General features: G+C 33.2%; 1 protein-coding gene across 1 annotated transcript in view; it reads right to left on the bottom strand.

Annotated features, from left to right (window-relative positions):
- COL11A1 (collagen type XI alpha 1 chain) overlaps positions 1-27,463 on the bottom strand; it is a 146,209-nt gene that overhangs the window by 74,742 nt on the left and 44,004 nt on the right. The window contains exons 25-33 of the mRNA XM_019630455.1: positions 26,722-26,829; positions 23,364-23,417; positions 18,405-18,458; positions 18,237-18,281; positions 18,036-18,089; positions 17,861-17,905; positions 14,283-14,336; positions 9,194-9,247; positions 2,120-2,173 (exon numbers count right to left, since the gene is read on the bottom strand). Of these exons, the coding sequence (XP_019486000.1) occupies positions 2,120-2,173; positions 9,194-9,247; positions 14,283-14,336; positions 17,861-17,905; positions 18,036-18,089; positions 18,237-18,281; positions 18,405-18,458; positions 23,364-23,417; positions 26,722-26,829 (522 nt within the window). The remainder of the gene's footprint in view (positions 1-2,119; positions 2,174-9,193; positions 9,248-14,282; positions 14,337-17,860; positions 17,906-18,035; positions 18,090-18,236; positions 18,282-18,404; positions 18,459-23,363; positions 23,418-26,721; positions 26,830-27,463) is intronic.

Here is a 27,463-nt window from a genome sequence, read left to right as displayed (position 1 = left end):
CTGCTCAGCTCGGGCTGGACTCGAACCGCTGTTGCTCAGAGCTCAAACTCTTGAGCGAGCTCTTAACCAACTGAGCCACTCGGCCGGCCCTTTATCTCTACTTTAGAATGAAGCCAAATGAGATTTAAATGAAAGATATATAAAGGGAACGTTTTCAGAGCTAAGGCTGTTAAACAGTGGAATGTACTATTGAAGTTGCTCATGGAATATCGTTCTCTGTTATTTTTTTTTTTAATTCAACAGATTTTTACCTTTTGGTCTTGGATAAAGAACCATCTGCCCCAAATTTGAGTGTACATCTCTAGATTTGAATTCCTTTAATTATGTATTGTCAAAAAGTCCCTAGGTTATCATTAATGTGCAAACATGTCCCCCAAAATGAAATTTTCCTTGAATATTTAATTGGAATTTCAATAGTAAGAAATGTAAAATTGATCCTAATTTCATGGCACAGTGACAAAAATAAGCAGGGATTCACAATGACTGTACATAAAAAGTCAATGTCAAATATTGTAATCAATATTGCTCCTATTAAATCCCTTGCTTTGTCCTATCATGAAAAAACGATTCAATTTGAAATAGGCAATTGGATTTTCTTTCTTAAAAGGACCAATAAAAAAATAATCCAGTGAGGATGCATACTCAGTAAAACACCTGCTACTTTTATGCCTTATAGAGGGGAGACAAAAAAGAACACAGATCTCAGAAACCAGCTGTCTGCATTAGGTAGAGATGAATTTTCAAAAGGTGTGAGGTTCCGAAATACTCAGTTAAGCCCCATGATGTTACATTCTAGTTGAATTCTAATTCCATTTCTGGTCATGGATATGTAACATAATGGGAATCATTCTTTCAGTCAAATTTTTTTTTAACAGAAAATTGTAAAGTTATTTGGAATTTTTTTTTAAAAGTATTTTTGGAAGAAGTTAATTATTAAGGGATTATTTCTTTTTTAATTAAAATTGATAAGCAGTTAAAAAGAGGCCTTCAGCTCACACACACACACACACAAAAAATAGGCAAAAAAAAAGTATTACGCATACTGTGTCTTCTTTATAAAGAAGCATTTCCCTTGGTTCAGGATTAATCTCTGAAATAAAATGATCAAGCAATCTAAGAATTCCTCCATTTGCTTCTAATCACAGGTATTGTTAGAAAGAAGATGCAATTTTTTGTTTCTTGGGGGTATGTGTGTTTGGATGTGTGTGTGTGTGTGTGTGTGTGTGTGTGTGTGTGTGTGTGTTTGAGTTACAAAGTATCCACGACTAATTATAGGCTGAGAAAACACTGTTTAAAACAATTAAGTAATTAAAACATGTATTCAACTGCTTTTGCTCTTTTGCTATAATTTGTTATTACCAGGGATAAAATTCCATCTGAGTAAACTAAATGTGAACTGTCCATTCAATACTCTTTGCCAGAATAAAAATATTATTTTTTATTACCATGAATTATTCTCTAGGTATTTAATACTATAATTCAGGAAACTACATTAACTGTTGAGATTCTTTCTGCTTCCTATCTTGCAAAAGCTATTTGTCTTTCCTATTATTTAGATGTATTCAAAAACAACAAACTAATACTTTATTGCTGATGAAAATCATTTTTATGAAGATAAAATCTTAAGAAACACCTAATATGTAACAAATATTAAAATTTTAGAACAAAATTATGTTCAAAGGTTTATATGATATTTCTAATATATTACACTTCTAAACCTAATTTATATTCAGAAAACAAAAGTCATTTTATAACTTGAAATTTCGGGAAAAGATGACAGTCAACCTATTTAATAAAGGATTTGGGGATTTTAGCAGATGGTGTCATGGTCAGGTTTTTGTGTTAACCTCTCTGTGAATTTTCTGACTTATTTTTAATTATTTATTTTATTCTTCTTAGTTCAGTTTATTCAGTTCAATTGAAAAATTATTTAAGTAATAGTTTGCTGAAGTTCATTTGATATAGACAAGTTGCATATGCAAATATGCAATCCAAAATTTTAAAATACAGTACATCATTTTTAATAATGATAAAGCGGGCAGATTTCACACAACTTAGGAGAGGGAAAATATTAACAGAAAAATAAAACTTGTTGGGGAAATAAAGTAACAGAACGTACCTGTGGTCCAACAACACCCCCTGGCCCAGGAGGGCCGGTCTTGCCTTGAAATCCCTAAGGAGAGACAACAATCCATCAGTGCTATACAGGACACAAAACAGAATGAAAATTCTCACAGATAATTAAATAAGTCACATTAAAAGAAAATCCTCTTTTGGCTAAAATATTTATTTTTAAATGCTTATGAGTTATTATTTTCCAGTTCTCTTTAAAATTCAAACTTGACTATCTTCATTATTTCACATTATAGTCCAATGATTACTTTCAATAAGCTTCAAAAATAAAATAATAAGATGAAGCTGGAGTGAAAACATATTCTTAGCCCTGTTCCACAGGGTCAAATAACATAGAGAGCTTTAACCTACTACTACTTATGGATAAAATAAATGATGATTTAGACATTCTTTGAAACAGTTCACTGGTTCTGTACACTGAGCTGTATCTAGGGTTTATGATATTAATGCACTTCTCCTTTCTGCATTCCAACAATCTCATAAAATAAACACGATGTAAAAATAAATTTATAAAAAGAGTACTTTGTATGATTAGTAATCATTTCAGCATTGTATCAGTGTTCATTCTTTAAACCCAAAAGAATATATTTACAAATGTACTTTGCATATAACACAGTCATTAAAATAAAATACGGTAGATGTCAGCGGCATGTACTACTTAAACAAAGCCTTTAGGCATATATTCTGGTATCTATATTTCTCTAGACTCATGGGTTATTCATTCTGTGTGTCTGTGTTATGATTGGCAAATTTCTTTCTCATGTGAGTTAACTTACATTTAACAGTTAGATTCAAAATACTGAGAGGGGAAACCTTCCAAACAACTGAATTAAAGCATATAGTATTTGCAAAAGTTTTATTCACTACAGCATCAGGCTGGAAATAACAAGGTTAGAAAGCAAAGGGCAAAAACTAGTAGCCCTATATTTGTACAACCTTCCAGGCCCTATAAAAAACATAACTCTTATTCTGATCATCTCTAAGTCTATGCTACATGCTATTGAGTCCGCTCCAACTCCTGGCGACCCTATGAATGAGTGATGTACGCAATGTCTCATCCTCAACAGCCATTCTCAGCTCCTGCAGACTCATGCCTGGCTTCTTTTATGGAGTCACTCCATCTCATATTTGGTCTTCCTCTTTTTCTGTGCCTTCTTTTTTTCTCAGCATCATGTTGCTTTCCAAAGAACCTTGCCTTCTCATGTGTGTGCCCTTCTCATGATGTGCCCTAAGTTGGATAGCTTCAGTTTTGTCACTTTCGCTTCCAGAGATGTTTTAGGCTTAATTTGCTCTAGGACCCACTTATGTGTCTTTCTGGTGGTACAGGGTATTGGTAGAGCTCTTCTCCAGCACTATATTTCAAACAAATATTTTGTTTTTTCTTTTTCAGCCTTCTTAACTGTTTCTTTCCCATCCGTACATAGTAATAGGGAATACAATAGTGTAGATGATCTAAGCCTTGGTCTCCAATGACTCATCTTTGCTCTCGACAATCTTTTCTAATTTTTCCATTGCTACCCTCTGAGTCCCAGCCTTCTCTTGATTTCTTGGCTGCAGACTCCATTTGAATTGATGACTGAACCAAGATAAGCAAAATCTTTAACAATTTCAATGTCTTCATTGTGTATGTTAGAATCAATACAGGATTTGAGACTATGTTTCTGAGACAAATTTGGGTTGTTTCAGTATAACAGAAACTATTTCTAATTATTCATTGTGGTGTAAAGAAGCTTTGAATTTTCAGATGTCAGAACAATCTTCAATTAAAGGTTCCTGAATGAGGACAAATCTCAAATATAATAAAAGAATATCTTTTTTAAAAAAAAATAAGGTAACACATATATAGCAAAACACAGCTGCTCTAGATTCTGACTCTTATACAAGGCAATCTTTTTGAATCCTAGTCAGCACAGAACAAGATGAGAAAAAAAACTTCCTGGCTTTAGGGTTATTAGCTATTTCTCTTAAAAGTGGATTTGAAATCAGGAATACAATTTTACAGAAATAATTCTAGCCTTTGTCTATGAGAAACTACTATATGAGAACATCCAGCCTAGTAGTTAGTTAATATGCTATTTTTCCTCTGTATTTAAATTTAAATGTTATGTAAACTATGGATACTTTGGATAGAAGCAGAAACTGTTATTAAATTGAAAATGAAAGAGATTTTATAACGGAAATTCTCTGGGTATCCCTTCCTTAAAAGACATTTTGGAAATATTCTGGAGTTATTCCCATGATGCTACCATGACTTAGTGAAAAACTATTGACTGCAAGATTTAAATGAGAATACATTTGAAAATTTGAGTGTGGATTCTTCTTTAGAGAATTCATTTTATGCTCCTCATACAGCTGTCATTCTCAGGAGAAAACCCAAGCAATTTTACTCTTTGGTCTCACTAAATCACTCGATTCTATTGTTGAAATCCAAGACTTTGAAGTTTACAATCTGACTAAAACTAAGAAGTTGTTACACTAAGAACTGTCACTTGGTGAGCAAAAAATTGGGTTGCTGTTGATAGATTGTTTCTCCTATGCAGAAAATGATCATGTTTTCAGATTTGTTATTGTGTACTTCAATGAAACTTCAAATATGTCTTCATGCTGGCAGAATGCCCTAAAATGATTTGGAGTAATATAGTCAAAGGGAGTCTGTATTGTAGTTTCCTTAAGAAATCTGGATAAAATTAATCAATGGTAGAACCGAAAATTGATTCCAAGGAAACATGCTAATCCATGATAATTTCTGATTAGCTTATATCCCACTGGAATAGCCAGACACATGATTTTGTAGCAGTCACAGAATAAACAAACCCACCAGAATCCTTAATCTATAGTTGAGCTGCTAGTTTTGTTTCCCCTCTGCCCAAGTCATTGTTATGTGCATACATTTTTTCAGACAGTTTATTTAATGTTATATGCCTCATAGTTTAAAAATAAAATTCAGTTACATATTTCCATTTCCATTTTCCCACTTGAGGCAAGAGGATGCATTTGACATGGTTCCAAAACAATTTCGCCTTATGGTTCCAACATCAGAAAATATTTCACCCCTGAGGAACTGAATTGTCTGGCTTCAGTGCAAAGGCTGCTTTTTCCGAGACAGAAGAGCTGGCCGAAGCTCTTTTTCCTTCGTGGAGCTCTCCCCGCTCCCTGCATATAGACGCGGGTGCCCATCATACCTGAGACTACATCAGCCTAGATAGCTTAGTTTGTCTGACCCATCCTGGTGATTCCCTGAGACCCCGCCCAACTTCTGGACATTCCCAAGCCGCTTCTAGTGGCTTTTCCATATAAATTGCCTGTCTTGGTCAGGATGCAGAATTTTCTAAAATCTCCCAAAGTTTCACAAAACCCAAACAAGCAGCATCTGGTTTCAGCATGTTCCATACCATTGGCTGAGTAGCCCTAAGCCTGGCACAAGTGACACCGGCCTCAGTTCCTGGCTTGGCCTCTCAAGGCACCTCCAAGCCCCGTGCAAGTGGTGACCATCTCCAGGTTGCGTTGTGGCTCATACCAGGTGACCCAGGTCAGGGCACAGGCTGCAGCTGAACTTGGCCTGCAGTGGGTCCCTTCCTAGGAGGTCCTGGGGCTGGCACAGTAGCTTCAAACCAAGCCGGAGAATCACCCAGCTGCCTCCAAGGACAAAACACCCAAAGGGCAGACTGAACAGGCATAAGAACCCTTCCAAAGTATAGGGTCAGTCCCTATATCACAGCTCCTCCACTGTAGTCACAGCCAGTCCTCACAACCAATCAGCCTGAGGGTCAGTCAATCCCTCCCATTGATGTGCAAACATCAACTGAGGTTCAACTACAACAAAAGGGCACATACAACCCACACAAGAGACATACCTGGAGCACTGTGCTCTGGTGACCAGGGAAACTATGTCACTGGGCCCCACAGGACACCTACTACATAAGGCCACTCTACTAAAAATTGGGACACTTAGCAGCTCTACCTAATACATATAAACAAACACAGGGAGGCAGCCAACATGAGTAGACAAAGAAACATGTACCAAATAAAAGAACACAACAAAGCTCCAGAAAGTGAACTAAACAAAATGGAGACAAACAATCTACCAGATGCAGAGTTCCAAACACTGTTTATAAGGATGCTCAATGATTTCAGTGAGAACTTAAGCAAAGAGATAGGAAAGATAAAAAGAAGCAATAGAAAACATAAAAAAGAACCAGTCAGAAATAAAGACTATACTAACTGAAATGAAGAATACATTGGAGGGAACCAGCAATTTAGAAGATAAGATAGCAGAAAACTCCGAAACAGAACAGAAAAAAGAAAAAAGAACCCAAGAAAATGAGGATAGTTTAAGGGGCCTCTGGGACATCAAGCATACCAACATTCACATGATAGGGGTACCAGAAGGAGAAGAGAGAGTGCAAGAAATTGAAAACGTACTTGAAAAAATAATGACAGAAAACTTCCCTAACCTGATGAAAGAAATAGATATATCAGCCAGGAAGTGCAGAGAGTCCTAAACAAGATGAACCCAACTAGGCGCATACCAAGACACATCATAATTAAAACGCTAAAGTTTAAAGGCAAAGAAAGAACTTTAAAAGCAGCAAGAGAAAAGCAGTTAGTTAGCTACAGGGAAGCCTCCATAAGACTGTCATTGATGTCTCAATAGAAACCTTGCAGGCCAGAAGGGACGGGCAGGAAATATTGAAAGTGATGAAAAGCAAGGACGTACAACCAAGATTACTCTAGCAAGCAGAGCTATCATTTAGAATCAAAGAACAGATAAAGAGCTTCCCAGACAAGAAAAACCTAAAAAGGGGTTCATAACCACCAAACCAGTATTACAAGGAATTTTAGAGGGACCTCTTTAAAATGAAAGAAAAAAAAAAGATAAAATATGAATAATAAAATGGCAATAACTGCATATCTATCAACAATTACTTTAAAAGTAAATGGATTAAATGTTCTAATCAAAAGATATGGTGCCTGAATGGATAAGAAAACAAGACCCTTGAGCCAGCCAAGTGGCGCATTGGTTAGGAGTTGGCTTGGGATGCCAGCTCTGAGCAGCAGGGCCCCAGTTCAGATCCCACATGAGGGCCAGCGACGCTGCACCCTCTACAGCTAAGATGGTGAACAACAGCTCGACCTGGAGCTAGGCTGCAGTGGGACTGGCTGGCAGCTGGTGTGTGCTGCCATGAGCTGCTGTGAGCCGCCGTGAGTGGTCGTCCATGGCCGGCGAGCGACTGCCTCAGCCGGAAAGAACGCAATGATAATACCAACATGGGCCAGTGAAGCGACGTCCTCCACACTAGGCTGAAGACCAAAAAAGGACAGCAACTTGTCTGTTCCTCTCCCCCAATTCAATGTTTAAAAAAAAAAAAAGAAAACAAGACCCTTACATATGCTCCCTACTACGAACTGACTTCAGATCAAGACACACATAGACTGAAAGTAAAGGGATGGAAAAAAGATATTACATGAAAATGGAAAGAAAAAAAAATGTTGGAGTAGCAACACTTATACCAGACAAAATAGACTTTAAAACAAAGACTATAACAAGAGACAAAGAGGGACCCAGTAACCCCACTTCTGCGTATTTATCCAAAGAAACCCAAAATGTTACTTTGAGGGCACATGTGCATCTGCATGTTCTTTGCAGCATTATTTAAAATGGCCTAGATGTGGAGGCACCCTGAGTGTCTTTCAATGGGTGAATGAATAAAGATTAGGTGGTACATATATAAAATGAAATATTACTTGACCATGGAGGGGAATGGGTTGACATATGCAGCAGCATGGATGGACCTGGAAGGTATTGTGCTAAACGGAGTATGTCAGAAAGAGAAAGACACATGTAATGCTTAAATGTGGAATCTAATGAACAAAATAATCAAACAAACAAATTCATAGATACAGAGAACATTTTGATGGTTGCCAGATGGGAGGGGGTTTGAGGGTATGTGAAAAAGTGGAGGGATTAGAAGTACAAATTGGTTGCTACACAGTAGTTGGGGGTGTAGAGTATAGTATAAGGAATATAGTCAATAATACTATAACTATGTATGGTGTCAGATGGATACTAGATTTATTGGGGTGATAGGTTGGAGGGGGTTGAGGGCAGGGGGAGAAAGATGAAGGGTTTAAGAAGTACAAATGGCTAGCTGCAAAATAGTCATGGGGATGTAAAGTAAAGCATAGAGGATATAGTAAACAATATGGCAATATCTATGTATAGTGCCAGGTGGGTACTAGACTAGTTAGGGGGATCACTTCCCAAATTATATGCTGTACTATGCTGTACACTTGAGATTAATATAAAATAATATTGAATGCCAACAGTATTGAAAAATTAAAAAGGGGAGAAAATGTGAAGGAGAATAAGAGATTCAAATTTCTAGGTATAAACAAATAAGTCATGAGGATGTAATGTAAAGCATAGAGAATATAGTTAATAATGTTGTGATAGTGTGCTATGGTGTCTGATGATTGATGGACTTATCATGGTGTTCGCTTTTTAGGTATATGAATGTTGGAGAATTATGGCATACACCTGAAACTAATATAATATTGTATGTTAGCTACATTTTAATAAATATCTAAAAAAATTTTTAAAAAAGAAAATATTTCACCCCTTAATTCTGCATAGAAGGATGTATTATCTGTATGGCTTATTTTAATGTGCTTCCTTTAGAGAGTAGAAGGGTGAGATCTTTGGCTGGAATACATCTGTAATCAAAGACTTCAGTGAAAGGATGGAGGTTGATAACCTTGTGGATTTGTCCAAAAGATAACAGGGCCTTATCCATCAGCTCATCTCTAAAGTGCTATCTATAATTGACAATAAGAACAATCAAATCAACTAACATCCCATATCTTCAAGTATATTCATTTAAAAGTTTAGATACAAACACATGCTATTTATGTACTTTAAAATATATTTAAATAAAAGGTTCAATGGAATGAATATTTCTGTTATCCTTAACCTGACAGTTGAACTGTTAATAATAAAGTAGCATTTTATGATAAGATACTAGACATGGAAACTATCAGTCAGAGTGGGTGGGTCACTCACAGTCTCTCCACGTTGCCCAGGGTGTCCCGGAAGGCCATCCTTTCCAGGTGGTCCCTGAAATCACAAATATTAAACACCACATGTTATAAATAGTTCTGGAAGTGTTTTATTGTCTAAATGTAATATATTAGATCATGTTCTTATATTTTCAATCGATAATCATAATTTGTTATTCTATTGATTTTATATATGGTAGTATGTGTACATTTCTTTAGTATAATTGTATCTGTAACTGAAACTAAGGAAAAATTCCACAACTCTATTCTGAACATTTTACATTTAATTTATTTCATTAGCATCAATCTTTTAAAAAGAATATTTATATATATTTGTATTTTTATTTTTGCAAAAGTGTTAATTCTTCAGTACTTCACAAATGAACATTTTCCCATCTTTTTGGTGATCTGTTCCTAATTCAATTTCCAGTGCAAGACATGGATAACAGAGAAAGATAGTGTCCTCTAGTGGTGGTCTGAAATTCTAACTGACAAGAATGAAAAGAAATACGAACTCAGAAACAATGGCACGTTACCTCTCAATTGTTTCAAGTAAAGAAAACAAGGTGTTATGCTCAATCTTAGGATCAATTTTTCCCAGTAGGTTTTCTTATACAATATTCTCTTGGAAGCATAGCATTTATTAAGCATTGGAGAGCAAATCTACTATGCTATCACGTTTTGTAAAGGATGCTGTCTTTTTCATGACTGAAGAAATAAATGAAGCAATTAACTAACTACTTAAAGCAAACAACTCTGTGCAGTTCCTATGTTTTAGATACTTAGTAGAAACAGATTGCTTTTTTAGACTGCATTATTAATTATTCATCCTACTCAGAAATCATTAAGTATCAAGTTCAAATTCCAATACATGTTTAATTCTTATAGGCAGAAATATTCTCACCCTTCTAGATAAATGAAGAGAAATGATCATTTCAATATCAACATTTTAATGATAACAGATATCATTTTTATGGTATGCTAATTATTTAAATAAAGTGCTTTGTTTAAAAACATTACTTACATCAATCCATTTTCAAATATCATTTTGTTATATTGATTTAAAATACAGAATTTGTTGCAGAATAATCTCATTTTCACAGTAGCTTTCTTCGACTGGAGTGAGCCTTTTTCTAGGTTGACTGCAACACTTCAGGAGAAAGCCTTTCTGACCTTGCCTGATGCCAGCTCTGCTCCCTGGTTTCATCTTTATTGACACATTGGTTGCCATGTGAATTAACAGCTCTAATTAAAGACTGTCATTAAGATGTTCCACAAGATCATTGCTTGTTCCGTGATTTGCTCATGTTTTCCAGGACCACCTCAGTGATTCCAGTGCCATACTCTCCAAAGATCAAAACTGGAATGTTTTTAACCAAGGCCCCAAGACATTCTTAGATGTCATTTAACCATTCCTTCTTTCAAAAACATATGTTATATATCTGTGCATTAGGCACTAGGTGCACAGTAACATAGATACAGCTCTGCCCTCAGTTTAGAGGTGAAACAGAAATAAGTAGTTGTTAGTATAGTTTATGTAAGTTCAGTATTTCAAAACAGTAATTAAAAACAAACCTTATGTTTTATTACTATTTTGATATATATGTGTGTATATGTGTATATATACATATATATGTATACACACACACACACACACACATATATATATATATATATATATGTACACATATATGAATAAATGTGCTACCAATTGGTGGCGATAGTGAAAGTTTTAACTAAAACGCAGAGGGTCACCGCTAAAGAGGAATAAATATGAGTCAGGCATTTTTCCCACCATACTAAAATGACTCTCAAATGTGTTTTGCCATCAGCATAAATCATGGACATATTTTCTAACAAATCTATAAAAATAAAAGTTAAATATGTCAATATATTTGCTGGTGTGAGAAGTATAGATTATACTTTTACTGCAAAATATCATAATCCTTTTGAAGCAGTGATCTTAGATCTAAATGACATCACCCTGGGATGAATGCAACATGATTTTTAAAGTCTTTCCTAGATATCCTGAGGGAGCAGTGTTCACAGACTACATAAAGAATTCATACCACTATTATATTTTTCCTGATTTAAATATGTTTTCCTAGTAGTAAGTGACTAATCCTAAAAATCGCAATGGTTCTATACTACTATCCAATAAAATAAAGCAGATTAATTACCAAATAATTTTATGGCATTATTTTTAAAATAATACTTTTATTGATCAAAATTGGCTGCCTCTTTGATGTAGTTGGTGAAGTCAGTGGCAACAAATGTATCCAAATGAGGGTATGCATATATAGCAAGGTAACGTGTGAAAAGGCACTTAGAAATAAATATTAAGGATGTCTGTTCACTTCCATTGGCACTGAGTTTTGACTATTCCTCTTCTATAAATAGAATATATCTTACAACAGTCATGTTATAAATCTTCATCTCATGTTAAAATTTTCTTAAACACGGCAACTATATGCTGACACTGGCACGAGATTAACAGACTCTAAACATGAACACTCCAAGCACTTGTCCTTATTCCATATGTGTATAGTGTCTGTGTACACTGTGTATATATATATATATATATATATATATATATATATATATATATATATACACACGTATGGATACATATATACACAGTATACATTTCCTGGTTACAACGAACATGAACCAATTAATCTGCAGGAAGAAGAGACTGGCTGTATCCCTCCACCAGAATTTCTTCCATCCATATCAAAGAGATGAAAGCATTTCTTTTGTAAACATTATAAAAACACATATCAGAGAAATGATAGCTATTTTTGTTTCATGTTCTAGTGTTTCACATGTCAGAGAAACAGAGTATAGAAATCATTTTATTTAGCAGTGAAAACAACGTTCCTTAAGTGTCATGTCTCCACCTAGACTGCATTCTTCTCAAGTGTAGGCATTTATTACACTTCTAATACTTCTTAGAGACAAAATGCATGCATGGTCAATGGCTCAAAACTTGTTGAAAGATACATAAGAGAACAGACTGAAAAAGTCTCAGGAAAAATGGGTCAAATGGCTTTCTTTGACAATAAAATTACATTACCTGAGGGAAACAATTCTTATCAATATGTGTAAACACAAATGGGATGATAATGTTGAAGTTATACATATCACTAGTTTCTATGTTACTAAACAATGATTTATACACATGACTTCAAAATACTCCTGAAAACAATGTTATGTGTAGAATCATTTTGGAACTGTATTTCCACTTCTCTTTATGTGAAACTTTGCATGATTTAATATTGCATTTGGGAAAAAACTGAGATAGTGGGTAAACAACATTATATGCAGGTAGTATTGATATTATATTTAGTACTAGCTGTTTGTATTAATCCTTTTATAATACTATAATACAGATAATAATCCACTTTTTCTATGTTTACAGTAATAAAGCAAAACTGTTAGTGTTAAAATAATATTTTAAATACAATGTCTAAAAATTATTGCAAAAAGGGATTGCCTTAACATTTAATATTTAAGTCAGTGTTTCACAATAAATTTATTTTCAAAAGATTGACCTAACATCACATTTGAAAGTAACAATGAAAAATAGAGGGTTATTCAACTCAATAAAAAATGGAGGACATTATTTATTTATATATTATTTTCAACATGTTGAAAAAATATAATGCAGTCAGATATAACATTTATTTAAAATTTTAATATCTTAATTTAGAATTTTCTGAACTGCTCCTTTATGCAGGGCTATTTTTGAACCCACCAAGACCTACGGAATCAAAATCTATATTTTTTAACAAGATACCAATATGATTTGCATGCACATTAAAGTCTAGACTAGAACAGTGGTGAGTAAACTTTAGCATGCATCAGAGCTACCTGGAGTGTTGGTGAAAACACCGACGGGGCCCTTCCCCTAGAATTCTGATTCAGTGAGTGAGGCGCAGATAAGGCTGCATTTCTAACAAATCCCAGGTACTGCTGATGCTGGCATCCAGGGACCCCACTTCTGAACAACTTCCTTAGACAGGTGGGTGTTGTGGCTGAATGTTTGTGTTGCCCCCAAATTCATGTTAAAATCCTACCCCTCAAAGGTGATGTTATTAGTAGGTGGGGTCTTTGGAAGGTGCTTAAGTCATGAAGGTAGAACACTCATGAATGAGATTAGTGACTTGTGAAGAAGAAGCTACAGAGGACGTCCTCACCAGTCCTGCTATATGAGGACACAATAAAAAGCCTGCAATCTGAAAGAGGGCCCTCGCCAGACCATGCTGGCCCTCTGATCTCAAACTTCAAGTCTCCAGAATTGTGTGAAATAAATTCTGTTTTTTATAAGCTACCCTTTCTGTGTTTTATTGTTATAGCAGCCCAAAGGGACTAAGACAGTGGATAAGTTGATTCTAACTGAATAGGTTGCCATAAATAGACTGAAAAGGTTGCCAAAAATGAGAAAGAAGACAACTGAGCACTGAGGATGTCCTATATTCCCATAAGTAGTTAAGTATAAAAATAAGGGATTTTAAATAGTAATTTTGTGAAGGTATGTATGAAGCTATTCAAAAGAGTGTTGCTCTAAACAAATTTTATAAAAGAGATATGATTCAGGAAGGACTACCATTACATTTTCTAAGAAGAAAGTATTATAGAGACAATAATCATAAATAAATCTTAATGTGATATAAACTATATCAGAATGTTTGAGGGTGTTTAGGAAGCGATATTTTTTAAAAGGACCCTTTTCATGATGAAAGATAAAAGGGAAATTCTGATATGCCAAATATTTAAGATTCAGTAACAATGTTTAATGCCATCATTAATACTAACTAAAGTAAAGGAGTAGTTGGGAGAATAATATTCATGCTGTTCTAGTCATTGACATACTTTGAAAGAATATTATAACAAGATATATTTAAGTTATACTCAGAAATGATAAATTTCATAAATTTAAAACATCTATATTCTTTGACATTATTGATTGCAATTTGTTTTTATAGGAGTTTTTATCAATATTTGTTTCTAAAAATGATTTAAAATATTAGCTTTGACTCTCAAAGTTTAGACATTGTCAAATGAAGAAAGAGAAAAACTATGACACTTACAGGAGGGCCTTTTGGTCCAGGGAATCCAACTGGACCCTGAGGTCCTTGAGGGCCCTGAAAATAAAATTCAGTGGAGAAATTTAAGAATATGCCTTAAAAGATACAACTTTATACTTTGCAGTTATTTTCTACAGGTAAAACACAATATAGCATACAGCTTTTTCATCAAACGACAGAACTAAGGCAATACAACAAGGTAATCTGTGCTAATCTAAGACCAAATGGGTGATTTTTCCATACTTTCAGTACTCAAATTTCAGTACTCAAAACAACACAACACATCAATGGTCTTAACACTGTAAAGATTTAGAATTCGTATTAAAAGCGAATAGAACATAGATGTATCAAGAAGTTCTACAGTATCTCTACTTTTAACATTGGCTAGAAACATCCATAGGAGGAGGACATTTCAATTCCAAAGTCCCCCAAAAGAAAAATTATTTTAAAAAATTAACTCTATATTTTGGCTCTAGTCATACAAAACTAACAGGAAAAATAAGTGATTATCTCAAAAAGACCATAGATGATAACTTTCACTAATCTCTGTATTTAAAATATATTTATTTATGAAGATGTCCATTTCCTTTGTAGAGAAGATAAAAAGAACCTTATTGTATAATTATTCTTATTACCATTCTATCCAAATATACATTTATAATATCATTCCTGGCTTGATGCTTAAATATATTATTCAACACTCATATTTACATATCTTTAAAATGTATAAAGTAGATCATGTTACAGTGATTGTGTTGATGGCAACAAAAGGATTGGTGAAAGATAATCCTTTATATGCTCAGAACATAATTATATTTCTAAAAGGAATATATATATATATATATATATGATAGAATATAAACAAAATGTCAAGTAATACAATTAAGGTAGGATTTATTGATATTTAAATAAAAAACAAAGTTTACAAAAGTTGGTCTTTAATAGCATTTCTCTTTTTAGTTTACCAATTTAGCATTCCCAAGGGAAATTTCATAACTATTCTTAATCCAATTTTAGTTCAGAAATCAGAACAAATATTGCTATTATCAGAATCTTATATTAAAATTGAAAAGAAACTTCAAAGTTAGATATGTCTTTAAAAAATAGATATCAAATGCAATTACCCAAACCACTGGGCAAATTGCAGAACTTAAAAATTTTGGTACTCTTATTAATGTATGAAACTATCGTTCTTAAGTATCTATCATAATAGCTTAAGCAAATTATAAACAAAAAATCATTTTAAATAAAAAATTTAAAAATAGTACTTTTTTAGGTTACATAGCAAGCTCTACTTTCTTAATATCTTAAAATGTCATTTTTTTGCTTTCTAAACTTTTGCTGCTTTTCGGGACGGCTGAGTGGCTCAGTTGGTTAGGAGCTCGCTCAAGAGTTTGAGCTCTGAGCAACAGCGGTTCAATGCCTGGCCCAAACTGAGTTGCCGCTGAGCTGCCAAAAGGTGGCAGGATGGCTCAGCTAAAAAAAAAAAAAAAAAAAAAAGAAAGAAAATGAGTAAATTTTTGCTGCTTTTCAAATAAAATTTTATTTTTGTATCTTATTATTCTAAATTAATTTGAAAAAATTTAAGTTTCTGTAATAAAGTTTTCAAAAATCCCTTCTCTAGAGAAAATCAAGAAGAAAGAGTTGGTCTTTCTTTATACAATTCCACGAAAATAATGTTATAGGTCTCTCTGTATTAATTAAAATACTTTTGAGGTGAGGTTAAAAACTCACTGTTAAAGGTAGTGTTGGATCCCATTAGGGTTGCCATATAAAATACCCAGTGTCTAGTGAAATTGAATTGTATATAAATAATGAATAATTTTAATATGTCCCAAATATTGCAAGGGATATCCTTATGTCACAAATTATTCATTGTCTATATAAAACTCAAATATAATAGAGTGTCTTAGTTCTTTTGTTTATTTTGATTTTGTTTTGTTTTGTTTTTGTTAAATCTGGTCATCTTAGACCTAATTGAAAGGTATATTAACTAAGTCTTTAAAAACAGGCATCCATCTTCAAATCCTGAGTATGAGGGATACACTTAACTTTTAGCATATTCTATATTATATTTTTGTGATGTTACATCTCATTCTTCAACTGTGTGCCTAAGATATAGGTAAATAGTTAATGATACTTAAAATTCTTGGAAGAAAATGAGGATACATATTAGAAAAAAATTGTCTCATCAACTACACAGAATACAGAAAATACGTTCTGTATATTTAAAACATGTATAAGTATTTACTGGAAAAGGTCCAGCTTACTTAAAAACATTATTTTTATCAACCTTTAGTTTTATCCTCAAAATATACTATTCTTACTCTCAAAGCGTTTTTACAGCTACTAGCGAGTGGGTCATAACCATTGTGTTCCAAAATAAAATTGTAAAGATATACGGTTGATCATGAAATATTGGAATGTATAAGCAAAATATGTAAAGAGAGAATAGTCTGTACTTTAAAGACAAAACTCCTAGTTGTGCTATAATTTTTTAAATGGTTCTGCTCCACTTAATGATTCAACCATTTTAATTAATTTAACTGTATCTTCTTATTAAGATGGATTTGACCAAAAAATATTTCAAATGTGTGTTTTCTTAATGAACTCAATACATATAGGATGAACTTAATTTGGGGCTAGTTCATCAAGAGTGAGAGACATTAGGTAGAAAGTTTAATTTGATTATATATAAACCAATGCTTGAAACGACTGCAACTAAATGTTTATTCTTATATCTCATCTGCTAACATTTCTGCCACAAATGAAACCTTTATTCAAAAAAAAATTACTTATTGTCAGCTTTAAGTTACACATCAAATGGTGTTTGTTTTTCATTTTGTGAAACATCTATTATAAATCTAAAATAATAATATACAAAATATATTAATATGACTACATAATACTAAAAATTATTATGGAATATTAAGAAATGAGTCTAATATCTTTGACAGTAAAACAGATTTAATAAATAAAATTCTTTCAAAGGTATAGCTTTCAAAATATCTGGCTAAAACATGCTATATTTTGCCAAAATAAATAAATAAATAAAAGGCATGCTTACTCATGGGTATTTAGTTTTATTTTACATCAATTGAAAATCAATTTACTAAATAGTTTTTCTGTTTACTGGAATAGATGTTTTATCTTGATTTGAATGCATATTGATTGTGACTTAATGGCTACTGGTAGCTTGCATTTTACCAGCATAATGCGACTGTGAGCTCCATGGACAAAATGACTACTGATATGGAAAGTAAGAGCAATGAAGGAGAAGGCATAGGGGTTATATGCACATTTAAAGAAAAACAAATTATCTTGGCTTGAGTTTAAGAGTGACATCGTAGGCCAATTACACACATTATTTCTCTCATTTCTATAACAAAATTAGTGGCACATAGCCAATTAAGCTTTTTATTTCAGAGGAGTAAATTAAAGAATAGGAATTTTTAAACTCTGACTAGATTTTATGGATGACTGTGTATATGTGTTGCAGACAAAGGTACTTTATCATATAAATTTAAACACTTGCAAAATATTAATATTTGTTTTATATTAAATGACTGCACCATACTTACTCTTTCACCAGGAGGGCCAGGGGGGCCGTCACCACCTGACGTGCCCTGCCACCAACAAAAAACACAAAAAAAGAAAGAAAGAAATGACAAATCAGTTTTGATTCTTTCTCGTAGCATCTGTTCTCTGGAGGAGACGTTTACAGCAAAGCCGGAACGGAACAAGCTCTGATGATACCTTGGGACCAGGTTTCCCCGTGGGACCTCTTGCACCCCTTGAACCTCGAGGACCCTGCATAGGAGAGGAAAAGATGAAATGGTTTCAATGCCAAGCAAATCCAAAGGCACAGAATCAATTTTTATTTTTCAAGAAAATTATACTGAAAAATTAAATCCAATATGAGAACTGAAAATCACTGTTTTAAAACAAGGCACCCACCGTAGGACCACGCTGACCCCGAGGGCCCGGTTTGCCAGCCACGCCCTGCCAAAGACAGTTCAGTTTCAGTAACTAGCATATCACAGTCAATTGTGTCTGGTGCTGACAGGTACTCATGCAAGAATATCTATATTAGCTATTCCAGAACAATATACTTAAGTATCATACCCGTGCACCTTTCTCTCCATTGGCACCTGGAAACCCAGGAAATCCAGTGGAACCCTGTAAAAATGGAAATAATAAATGATAAGTATGGCAACTAACATTTTTAGCCACAAGCTGTAAGTGTTTTGGGACATAAGGATTTTCACAAACTGGTAATATTTAAATGAAAAACGTAATTTTTATATTTATATATACCATACAACCTCCATTCATGTACTTAAAAATGAACTTACAGTGGCATCTGAAATCCTGGGAGCATTGGAAACATGAATTGATAAAACATATTTTAGCTTTTAATTTTAAGTAAAATAATGAATCAAATATATCATTTTTCTTATTAGAAAGCAGCAATTAAAAGACATTTTATATAAAATTAGTTTTAGACATAATTTTTCATACTTGCTTCAACTCTGAAGAAAAACCTATTTTTCCAAGTATGAATAATCAAATTCGTTTTTACAGAAGTAACTCTGAATTTATTTTGATTTATTAAATGATAGTAAAGCACACACAAACTTCAGAAATTTGTCATAAAAACTGTTTGAGCACATTTCCCAACTGATTGTGACTTATGGACACACAAGGGAATCACGATATGAAAAGCTTCTTCGGTGTCAGGCATGAACACATATTGATTCCATCCATTCATGTTCTCTTATATCCACTTTTTCCACTACCATGTCATGAAGTGTTTTCACATTTGTCACAGAAATTGATTTTTCCCTGACTACAAATTCTCCTTTATCAAGCCTACAAACAATTATAGCAATCCCTGCTAACTGAAGAAAAAAATATTCATTTTCAATATTTAGTATGTCCCTTCATGGAGTGTCCATTGAAAGTTTTCAAAGAACCCAGCTTTCCCACGGGAAGGCATTAATAAAGGCACCAACATCCCTTTTTCTTGAATGATCAAATATTAAAATAGGAATTTAATAAAATATTTTTCCTGAATTGACATTATTGTATTGGTATACTTATCAGCTTTTAGTTGACTATTTTTATGCCTTTAGAACTGGGTCAAACCATGAAGACTGAAAATCTCCCTCCATCTTTTCTGTTTGATGTTTGAATGTGGTTAGATCTAACTGCGTCTATATGTCAGGCAGTTCAGCATTAAAATCCTGCTAATGGAATTTCAAAGACATAAATTCAAGACTTATGTTTGTCATGCATTCATATAAATAAGTTGGGATCATTACTTATTCTTTTTGAGCATAGTTTTTTCTTCTGCAAAATGAGGTAAATCATTCACATGTTGCAGGTACGATGAAACTTGTGAGATTGGAAGAAAGGAAGGCAAGGTACAAAAATGATAATGATAGCAATAAATAATGCTACTTTAAGACGTAATAAACACAGGAAATGCATTGTCATGTCATCCACAGCCACATTTTACAGATGGAATATAATGCAATTCTCCCATTTCACCTTGTGCATAGGAGTATGTCCAGATTTTCCTTTGCTCAGAGATTCCTTTGAACACAACTCTGATTGGTTTGCCTCATTGTATCATAAAATAGAGAAGACTTGGGTTCAACGCCTTGTTCCTCTACTTGCTAATTATGAGACCCTGGAGGGAAGGGGCTTCCAAATACTCACTTTTCCTATTTAGACCATTGTATGGATTAAAAGCAATACTGGTAAAATGTGTATTCTAAGAGAAACAGACATTTAGATTTTACACTCTCGCCCATGCATTAAGGGAAATACAACACAGCTGTGTTTTACTTGAATACATTCCTTGCTCTTTATTTACCACTCATTTGGACTGCATGACCTCTTAAAATAATGTTTCTGCTAGTGATAAATGCCTCCTCTGTATGAAAAGAATCTGGAGTGACTGCTAAACATTGGGATCATCTAGGCCCACTGCAGACCTTCTGAGACAGACTCTCTGGCAGTAAGATGCAGGAATCTGCATTTCTAAAAATTTCTCAGAATGGATGCTATCACTTTATATTTCTTCCACAAGTCAGGAAAATTGGATGTGAAGACTTATGGGAGCTCATGGTCAAAACAATAATCTGAAATATGCACTGCCAAGCTTCTTTTTTTTTATTGTTAGTTTCAGGTGTACAGAACAATGCAATAGTTATCCTTTTCACCCTCACAAGCTAATTTTTATGGCCCATTCCCAATATACCTACTTTATGCCTATAGAGATAACTATAGAGACAATTGTTAGGACACATAATATTCACATAAAGGGGGGAAATGTCTGCAAATTACATTTTTGAAGAGCTTTCAAAGCCTTTTCTCTTTCTTTACAGAGAATTATAATAGATAGTTCTATCTGGTAGAGTATTACTATGTCACTACTCTAGGAATTTGATGAGTAACTATAATCCAATATGAAAATAATTTACTTCTATCAAATTTTATTTGGAACCAAATATTCATTTCTGTCCTCAGAAGAATAGATAACTAACACACTTATAAAGACTCCATTAAAAAATTACTCTTATGTATCAATTTTATTTTTAATGAATTTATTTTCTTATATAGTTTTTGCTTTAAGAAATTTATGGGAAATAAACAAAACAGTCCAATACAACCCACCAAGCAGTTTTTAATATACAGGTATATCATGCTTCTTTTCTCACGTAAGGAATTATCACCAAAATATACAATTTCCATGAAAAGGCATTATCTGCTTTTAAATGGAAAAAAACAAAGAGCAAACAAAAGGCCAATCCATAGTCAAAGGTTAATGGAGAAATTGGCTCAGTCAATAAGTGTGAAAATATAAAAACATTATTTTAAATGCTGTTTTACATATAAAAGAATCCTATCTTAAAATATATTTTACTTTTTGAAATAGCTATCATTTTATAGTACACATAGTAGTGCATCTTTTAAATACCTACTATGGTTTATACTGTTAGTAAGATATTGGATAAATTATATTGTCTAATTATAGTTCTTAAACTGTTTGAAAGATATTAGCACCAAATTTCACTTTTAGTACAAAAAAGAAATTTAAATCTATTCAAAATTCATTGGCTTCCACATCAGAAAAAAATGTGAAGCTCTGTTTGATCATTGATGTGCCAATCATTTTTTGTTTTAGAACCAAGAAACATTAATGGGTTTTGATCATAGAAAAACAGTTAAGTTATGAAAACAGGTTATATAAAAAAGACCAAAATTTCAGATAATTAGGTTAATGGAAAAAAGAAAATGTTTGATTCCGTCTAGTCATTCTGGTACCTTTTGCTAATTAAAACAAAACCAAACAAGCTATTGAACAGAGAATTGACTTAGAAAAATAGAAAAGAATGTCAAATAAACTCAAAAGAAAATCATCCTCATTCAACTAATATAACAGTTTTCTGTTTTTAAATCAAAACATCATTATAGTTACAATTCAGTTTAGTAATTAGATAAAGAATGGGTCAAGAAATCTATAGCTTAAGGTTGAAGGTTATGCAGTGAATATCTATTTTTACTCATAATACTTGTGAAGATGCTTGACATTTGAAAAGAAGGTAAGTAGGAGACCAGGGCTGTGTATTAGAGACAATATTTACAAGATAGAAGTTACTAATCAGTGTTCTAAATGTAGCCAGAAACATTTAAATGATGCTTCTATTATTTTAAAATCATAGACATAAAGACTTTTATTTTTGAAGGGCTCAAATGACTATGTTTACCTCGTACTATACAAGGAAATATATATTAAGATACATAGTTTAATATAATATATATTTTCTAGAAAATAATTTTTCTAGAAAAACTATAAGACAAAACCACATGTCAAGCCTAAAATACTGTCATCATATGATGATTAGTGATTCCCAGTGCATACAGTTTACATTTATCAGAAGGAAGGACAATTTTGTCTCCCATTGATTATGTGTAAAACTAACCAATAAATAAATATCTGGGGATTATTATGTAACCAGAATTTATTCCTATCTGTTATACCTGTCAAGCCCCAATGGGTAAAACAGGATGGATGGATGGATAGATAGATAGATAGATAGATAGATAGATAGATAGATAGATAGATAGATAGACAGATAATCTGACATGCATATAACCACATTAATAACAACAACCAAAATTTATATATTAATTCATTTAAGCACTCTACTGTAACTAGTCAATGCATCAAGTGCAACCTTAACAACATTTTATGATTAGCTTGAGAAAAATTAATACACCAGGGTAAAATGAATATTTAAAACCATTTATTTTTATGCATAAAATATGTATATTTCTAGTAGTCAAATATAGAATTTGAAAGTTGTAGGGGGTTGAATGATGGCCCCCCCAAAAGATATATCCAATATCCAAACCTCTGAAACCTGTGAAAGTTATCTTATTTGGGTCTTTGTAGATAATTAAATCATGGAACTTGAAATGAGATCACCCTGGAATACCCAGGTGGTTCCTAAATCCAATGACAAGTGTCTTTTTAAGAGACACAAGAGGAAAAGATACAGACACAGTAAAAAATACAGTGTGAAGAAGGTGGCAGGGACAAGGACAGATTTTCCCCTAGAGACTTTGGAGAAAACGGGGCCCTGCTGATACCTTGATTTTGGTCTTCTGGTAGCCAGAAATGTAAAAAAGTAAATTTCTGTTGTTTTAAGTCACCGGCTTTGCGGAGATATGTTATGGTAGTCCTATGAAACAAATACTGTGAAAATTAGGAAAAATAAAGAGGGTGAAGGATGTATTATAATTTAAAAATATATATATATATCCCCGCAATCCCTCTCGTGGGTATCTACCCAAAAAATCTGAAAACATTTATCCGTAAAGATATATGTGCTCCAATGTTCATTGCAGTTTTGTTTATAGTGGCCAAGACATGGAAACAACCAAAGTGTCCTTCGATAGATGATTGGATAAAGAAGATGTGGTATATATACACAATGGAATACTATTCTCCCATAAGAAAAGATGAAAAGTTGATAAATAAACTATAAAAAATCAAGCTAATTGTTTTACCTTTGGACCTTGTCTTCCTGGATATCCTGGTAATCCTGGAACACCAAGCTTCCCCTAAAGTTAAAATAATAAAATAATAATAATAATAATGAATTCTAAGTTGAGTTACGTTTAAATGTTGATTTAGTAAGTTTTCTAGAAGTTAGAACCACATATCTGCACACTCAAAAGGAAGATTCGCAAATTTTTACCATACTTTACTTCCATTATATTTCTTCATTTAAATAAGGAAAAAATGTTGCTTTAGACATATTTCTAATAATATAGTGGTCACTAATGTAACCTCTCATTTAATGATAGTTTCCTCTTTAGAGACATAGAATCCTGAGCTAAAGAGAATTCTAGGCCTCTGAACCCTTAAGCGTGACTAAAGAAAACACCTAAGCTTTTCAATATTAACTACTACTTTAAGTTGATGTAGTTAAAACTACATTTAGATCTTACCTTCTAACTAAAGTTAATCTTTTTGGTAAAATTATTTTATTTTTCACTGTAAATATAAAGCACGCCATCACAAGTTAGTTAACTTTTTTTCATTGAATAAGTAAAGTTGAATAACTATACTAAGAAATTCTGACCTAATTTTGAGCATTTTCTTCCTTTTTTCAAAAATCTGGGTTAGTAAATACACCAAATGTTGAGAGCAATAGCTAAATAATTATTTTTGTGCAGTGTTAATTCCTGCAGGTGGCCACTTTTATGTGCAACTATTTTGTTCCAGTGCAATGAAATTCCATGTCATTCTGAAAACATGAAACCAAATGATAAATTACAGTGAAGTCCAAAATTGTATTACAAATATTAGGAGGTTGACAATGCTATACTAACAAAATTGGCCACCTGAAAAAGCATCAATTTTAAAATATAGGTAGAGAGGAAATTAAGATAAAAATGCATAAAATATTTTTGTGGAATTTATGGTGATTCATTTTCCTTAAAATCTTATGAAGGCATACTTCATATATAAAATATTGTTTATCAAAATCTTAAACATTAGCAAGCATATACTATCATTATTTCTCATATACATAAACAAACAAAAAAAAAACCCAAAAACAAAAACAAGTCCAAATTATTACATTCAATGTTAAAAGATGAACTGTACCTTACGAACAAAAGTAAATATTTTACTGAATGTAGCAAGGCAAAAAGTTACAAATATAGTTTATGACTTTGTCATTATAGATTGAACTAAAGAGTTTTCTGATTCAAGATCACCGGTGCATAGGTAATCAATCTTCAAATGGAAAATATATAAACAAGCTCTAAAAAGCATCCTAATAGTGATGTCCCCTTAGATACATTGTCATCATAGCTTGTTTTATGCCACTGATTTCAAGTTCTCTAATTATGATCACAAAGTTTTTGTGTTCTATGTTAAATACTACATTAGAACATATATTCTTATTCATTTTAGGTTCATATTAAAATAAATCCAGACAGAAAGTTTATTTGTATTTTCAGTGTGGTGATAGGAAATTTTTAAAAAGGGAAAAATATGAATGAAATTTTAAAGAAGAATTGTGAGGTAAAGTCCTGATGCTTCAAAAAAGTTCTTGGTACCATTTAAACATAATAGAGTGGGGCTAAGAAGAGAAGAAAGTCCTGGAGAGCCTTAAACTATCGCCAAGTGAGCACCATAAGTGGAGGGGTCATAGGATCTCTAAGCCATTGTTTTCCCCGGTTTCTTTCTTTCCTCTCCCTAAACATGAGGACATTACTTATGAGTTCACAAATGGCAACTGGGAGTGTGAAACTGTAAAAGAACCACTACATGAGATGATTCACAATGACATGAAGAAATGTTTTTATATTTGTGTAGCCACAGCTCCTATAAAACCCTTATATAATGTATTTTCCTTCTTGGACAGGATGGTAAGTGGGGGAGATTACAATTTTCTTAATTAGCATGGAATTTCCATATTTTATTGGATAACTGCATGCTCACTGTAGAAAATCTGGAGAATGAACATACATATAAAAAGAAAGGAAATCATCTGAATTATACCAAAAGGTAATTATCATTTATATTTTCTTTTAGTGTACATATTAGGATAACACTTGTCACAGACATTTCTATTTTTCTTAATATAACATCATAGTACATTAGAAGATGTTCACCAAATCACCAAATTCCCTATGAAGGCATAATTTTAATGTTGCCTAACATTACATCTAAACATTAATGTAATGGTTGCAAATGTTTTTGAAATAATACATATAGATCTGTGGCTCTTAAACCAATGAATACTAGAATTATCTGGGGATGTTTTAAAACACAGTGATGCTTAAATTAACTACAGATTAAAAATAAAATCTCACAAAATTGAGTCTAAACATCAGTATTTTTTAAAACAATTACCCTGTGAAAATATATGCTATGTGGAAAAAATAGAAAATCTACACTGTGGTTTAAGAGGCAAAGATAATTCTACTTATTCCAAAATAAGTAGACCAATGTTCATTAATTCTTTCATCCTTTGTTAATCATACTCAAATTCTTAACTTCTAATGTGGAAGAGTTTAAGAGCGGCTGAGCCTGCATGGCCAAGGAGAGCAGAGGGGACGAGAAAAGAAGGAAGACTGAAAAGGATGCATGTACCCATCTCATGATGATACTTCTAAGTGGTACAGTCATGTGCTGCACAAGGACCTTTCGGTCAATGATAAACTGCACATATGACTGTGGTCCCATAAGATTATAATGGAGTTGGAAAATTACTGTCACCTAGTGACATTGCAGCTGTTACAACATTGTAGGACAATGCATTACTCACATGTTTGTGGTGATGCTGGTGTAGACAAACCTACTGTGCTGTCAGTGGTATAAAGTACAACACATATAATTATGTAGAGTAGATAACACTTGATAATGATAAATCATTATGCATTTTCTATATTATACTTTTCATCATTAAAGTATACTTTTTCTACTTATAAAAAAATGTTTACTGTAAAACAGTCTGTCATGTTACGCCAGCAGCAGCCTCATATAGCTCATGTTTACTGCATCCTTGATTGCATCATTTTCTGTTGAGACTGATTAACCTCCTGTTGTTTTGTACAGTAACATGCTGTACAGGTATATAGCCTAGGAGCAATAGGCTCTACCATACAGCCAAGGTGTGTAGTAGGCTGTACCATCTACGCGTCTGTGAGTGCACTCTATGATGCTCGCCTGACAACGAAATTGCCTAATGACACATTTCTGTCCTTAAGTGGCATGTGATTATATATGGACACTCTTGCAATTTAATAGAGTCCTCTAGATTTTTGACATGGGTAATAAAAAATATTTTTAAATGACCATGAAGCATCATCTGCAAGAGCATCTGTAAATTTAAAGTTGTTCACTGACCTTCTCGCCTGCTTGACCCGAAGGACCAGGGTCTCCAGTTGGGCCTGCTCGACCTTTGGGGCCCTCAGGGCCATCTTCTCCTCGTGGACCTACTTGACCCACTTCTCCCTGAAACACAGGGTAATATTTTGTAACTCAAAATATATTGAAGATTGAATGACTGAGATTATAGTCTATCAGACAGTGATATTCTTCAACCCTTGGTATGTTTACTTATGTTTTATTTACGACAAGGAGGCTTGAAATTGAGCTTACCATTAATAAACAAACAACTGAATATAGTTTGACATTTGACAATCTACAGAAGCCCGATACTAATATGTATCATATTAAATTAATTTTAATGCATCTGTGTTGCAGAGAGAAAGATAAAAATAAGAATCATGATTAGATAATGTAGGGTGCAGAATACACCATCCCAAAATATGCCACTTTGGCATAAAGATTATTTTGAGCTAAAAGCAAACAAAGTTCTCTGCCCACCACTATTTGCCTAAAAACAGGACATAAATTTGCAGAGGTGTTCTTCCTCATATGTCTATCAAAAAGGACAAAAGTTAATCACAAGAGACAACTAGACCCTCGTCAATCTGGAGCCAGAAGCAGACACCAGAGGAATGAATCTACAACAAATTACTAACTAGACTTCATCTATCATTAGTTTTCCTTATATCTGCCTCCCACAGTTTGCAACCCTAGAAACTCAAAGTCCTTTTCCTTTCTCTTGTCACTTTTCTAAAAC

This window comes from Hipposideros armiger, unplaced genomic scaffold, assembly GCF_001890085.2.
Source record: "Hipposideros armiger isolate ML-2016 unplaced genomic scaffold, ASM189008v1 scaffold_915, whole genome shotgun sequence".
Lineage (NCBI taxonomy): Eukaryota > Metazoa > Chordata > Mammalia > Chiroptera > Hipposideridae > Hipposideros > Hipposideros armiger.
Note: the sequence above shows the minus strand (reverse complement) of the source record. Positions and strands in the feature narration are given on the sequence as shown.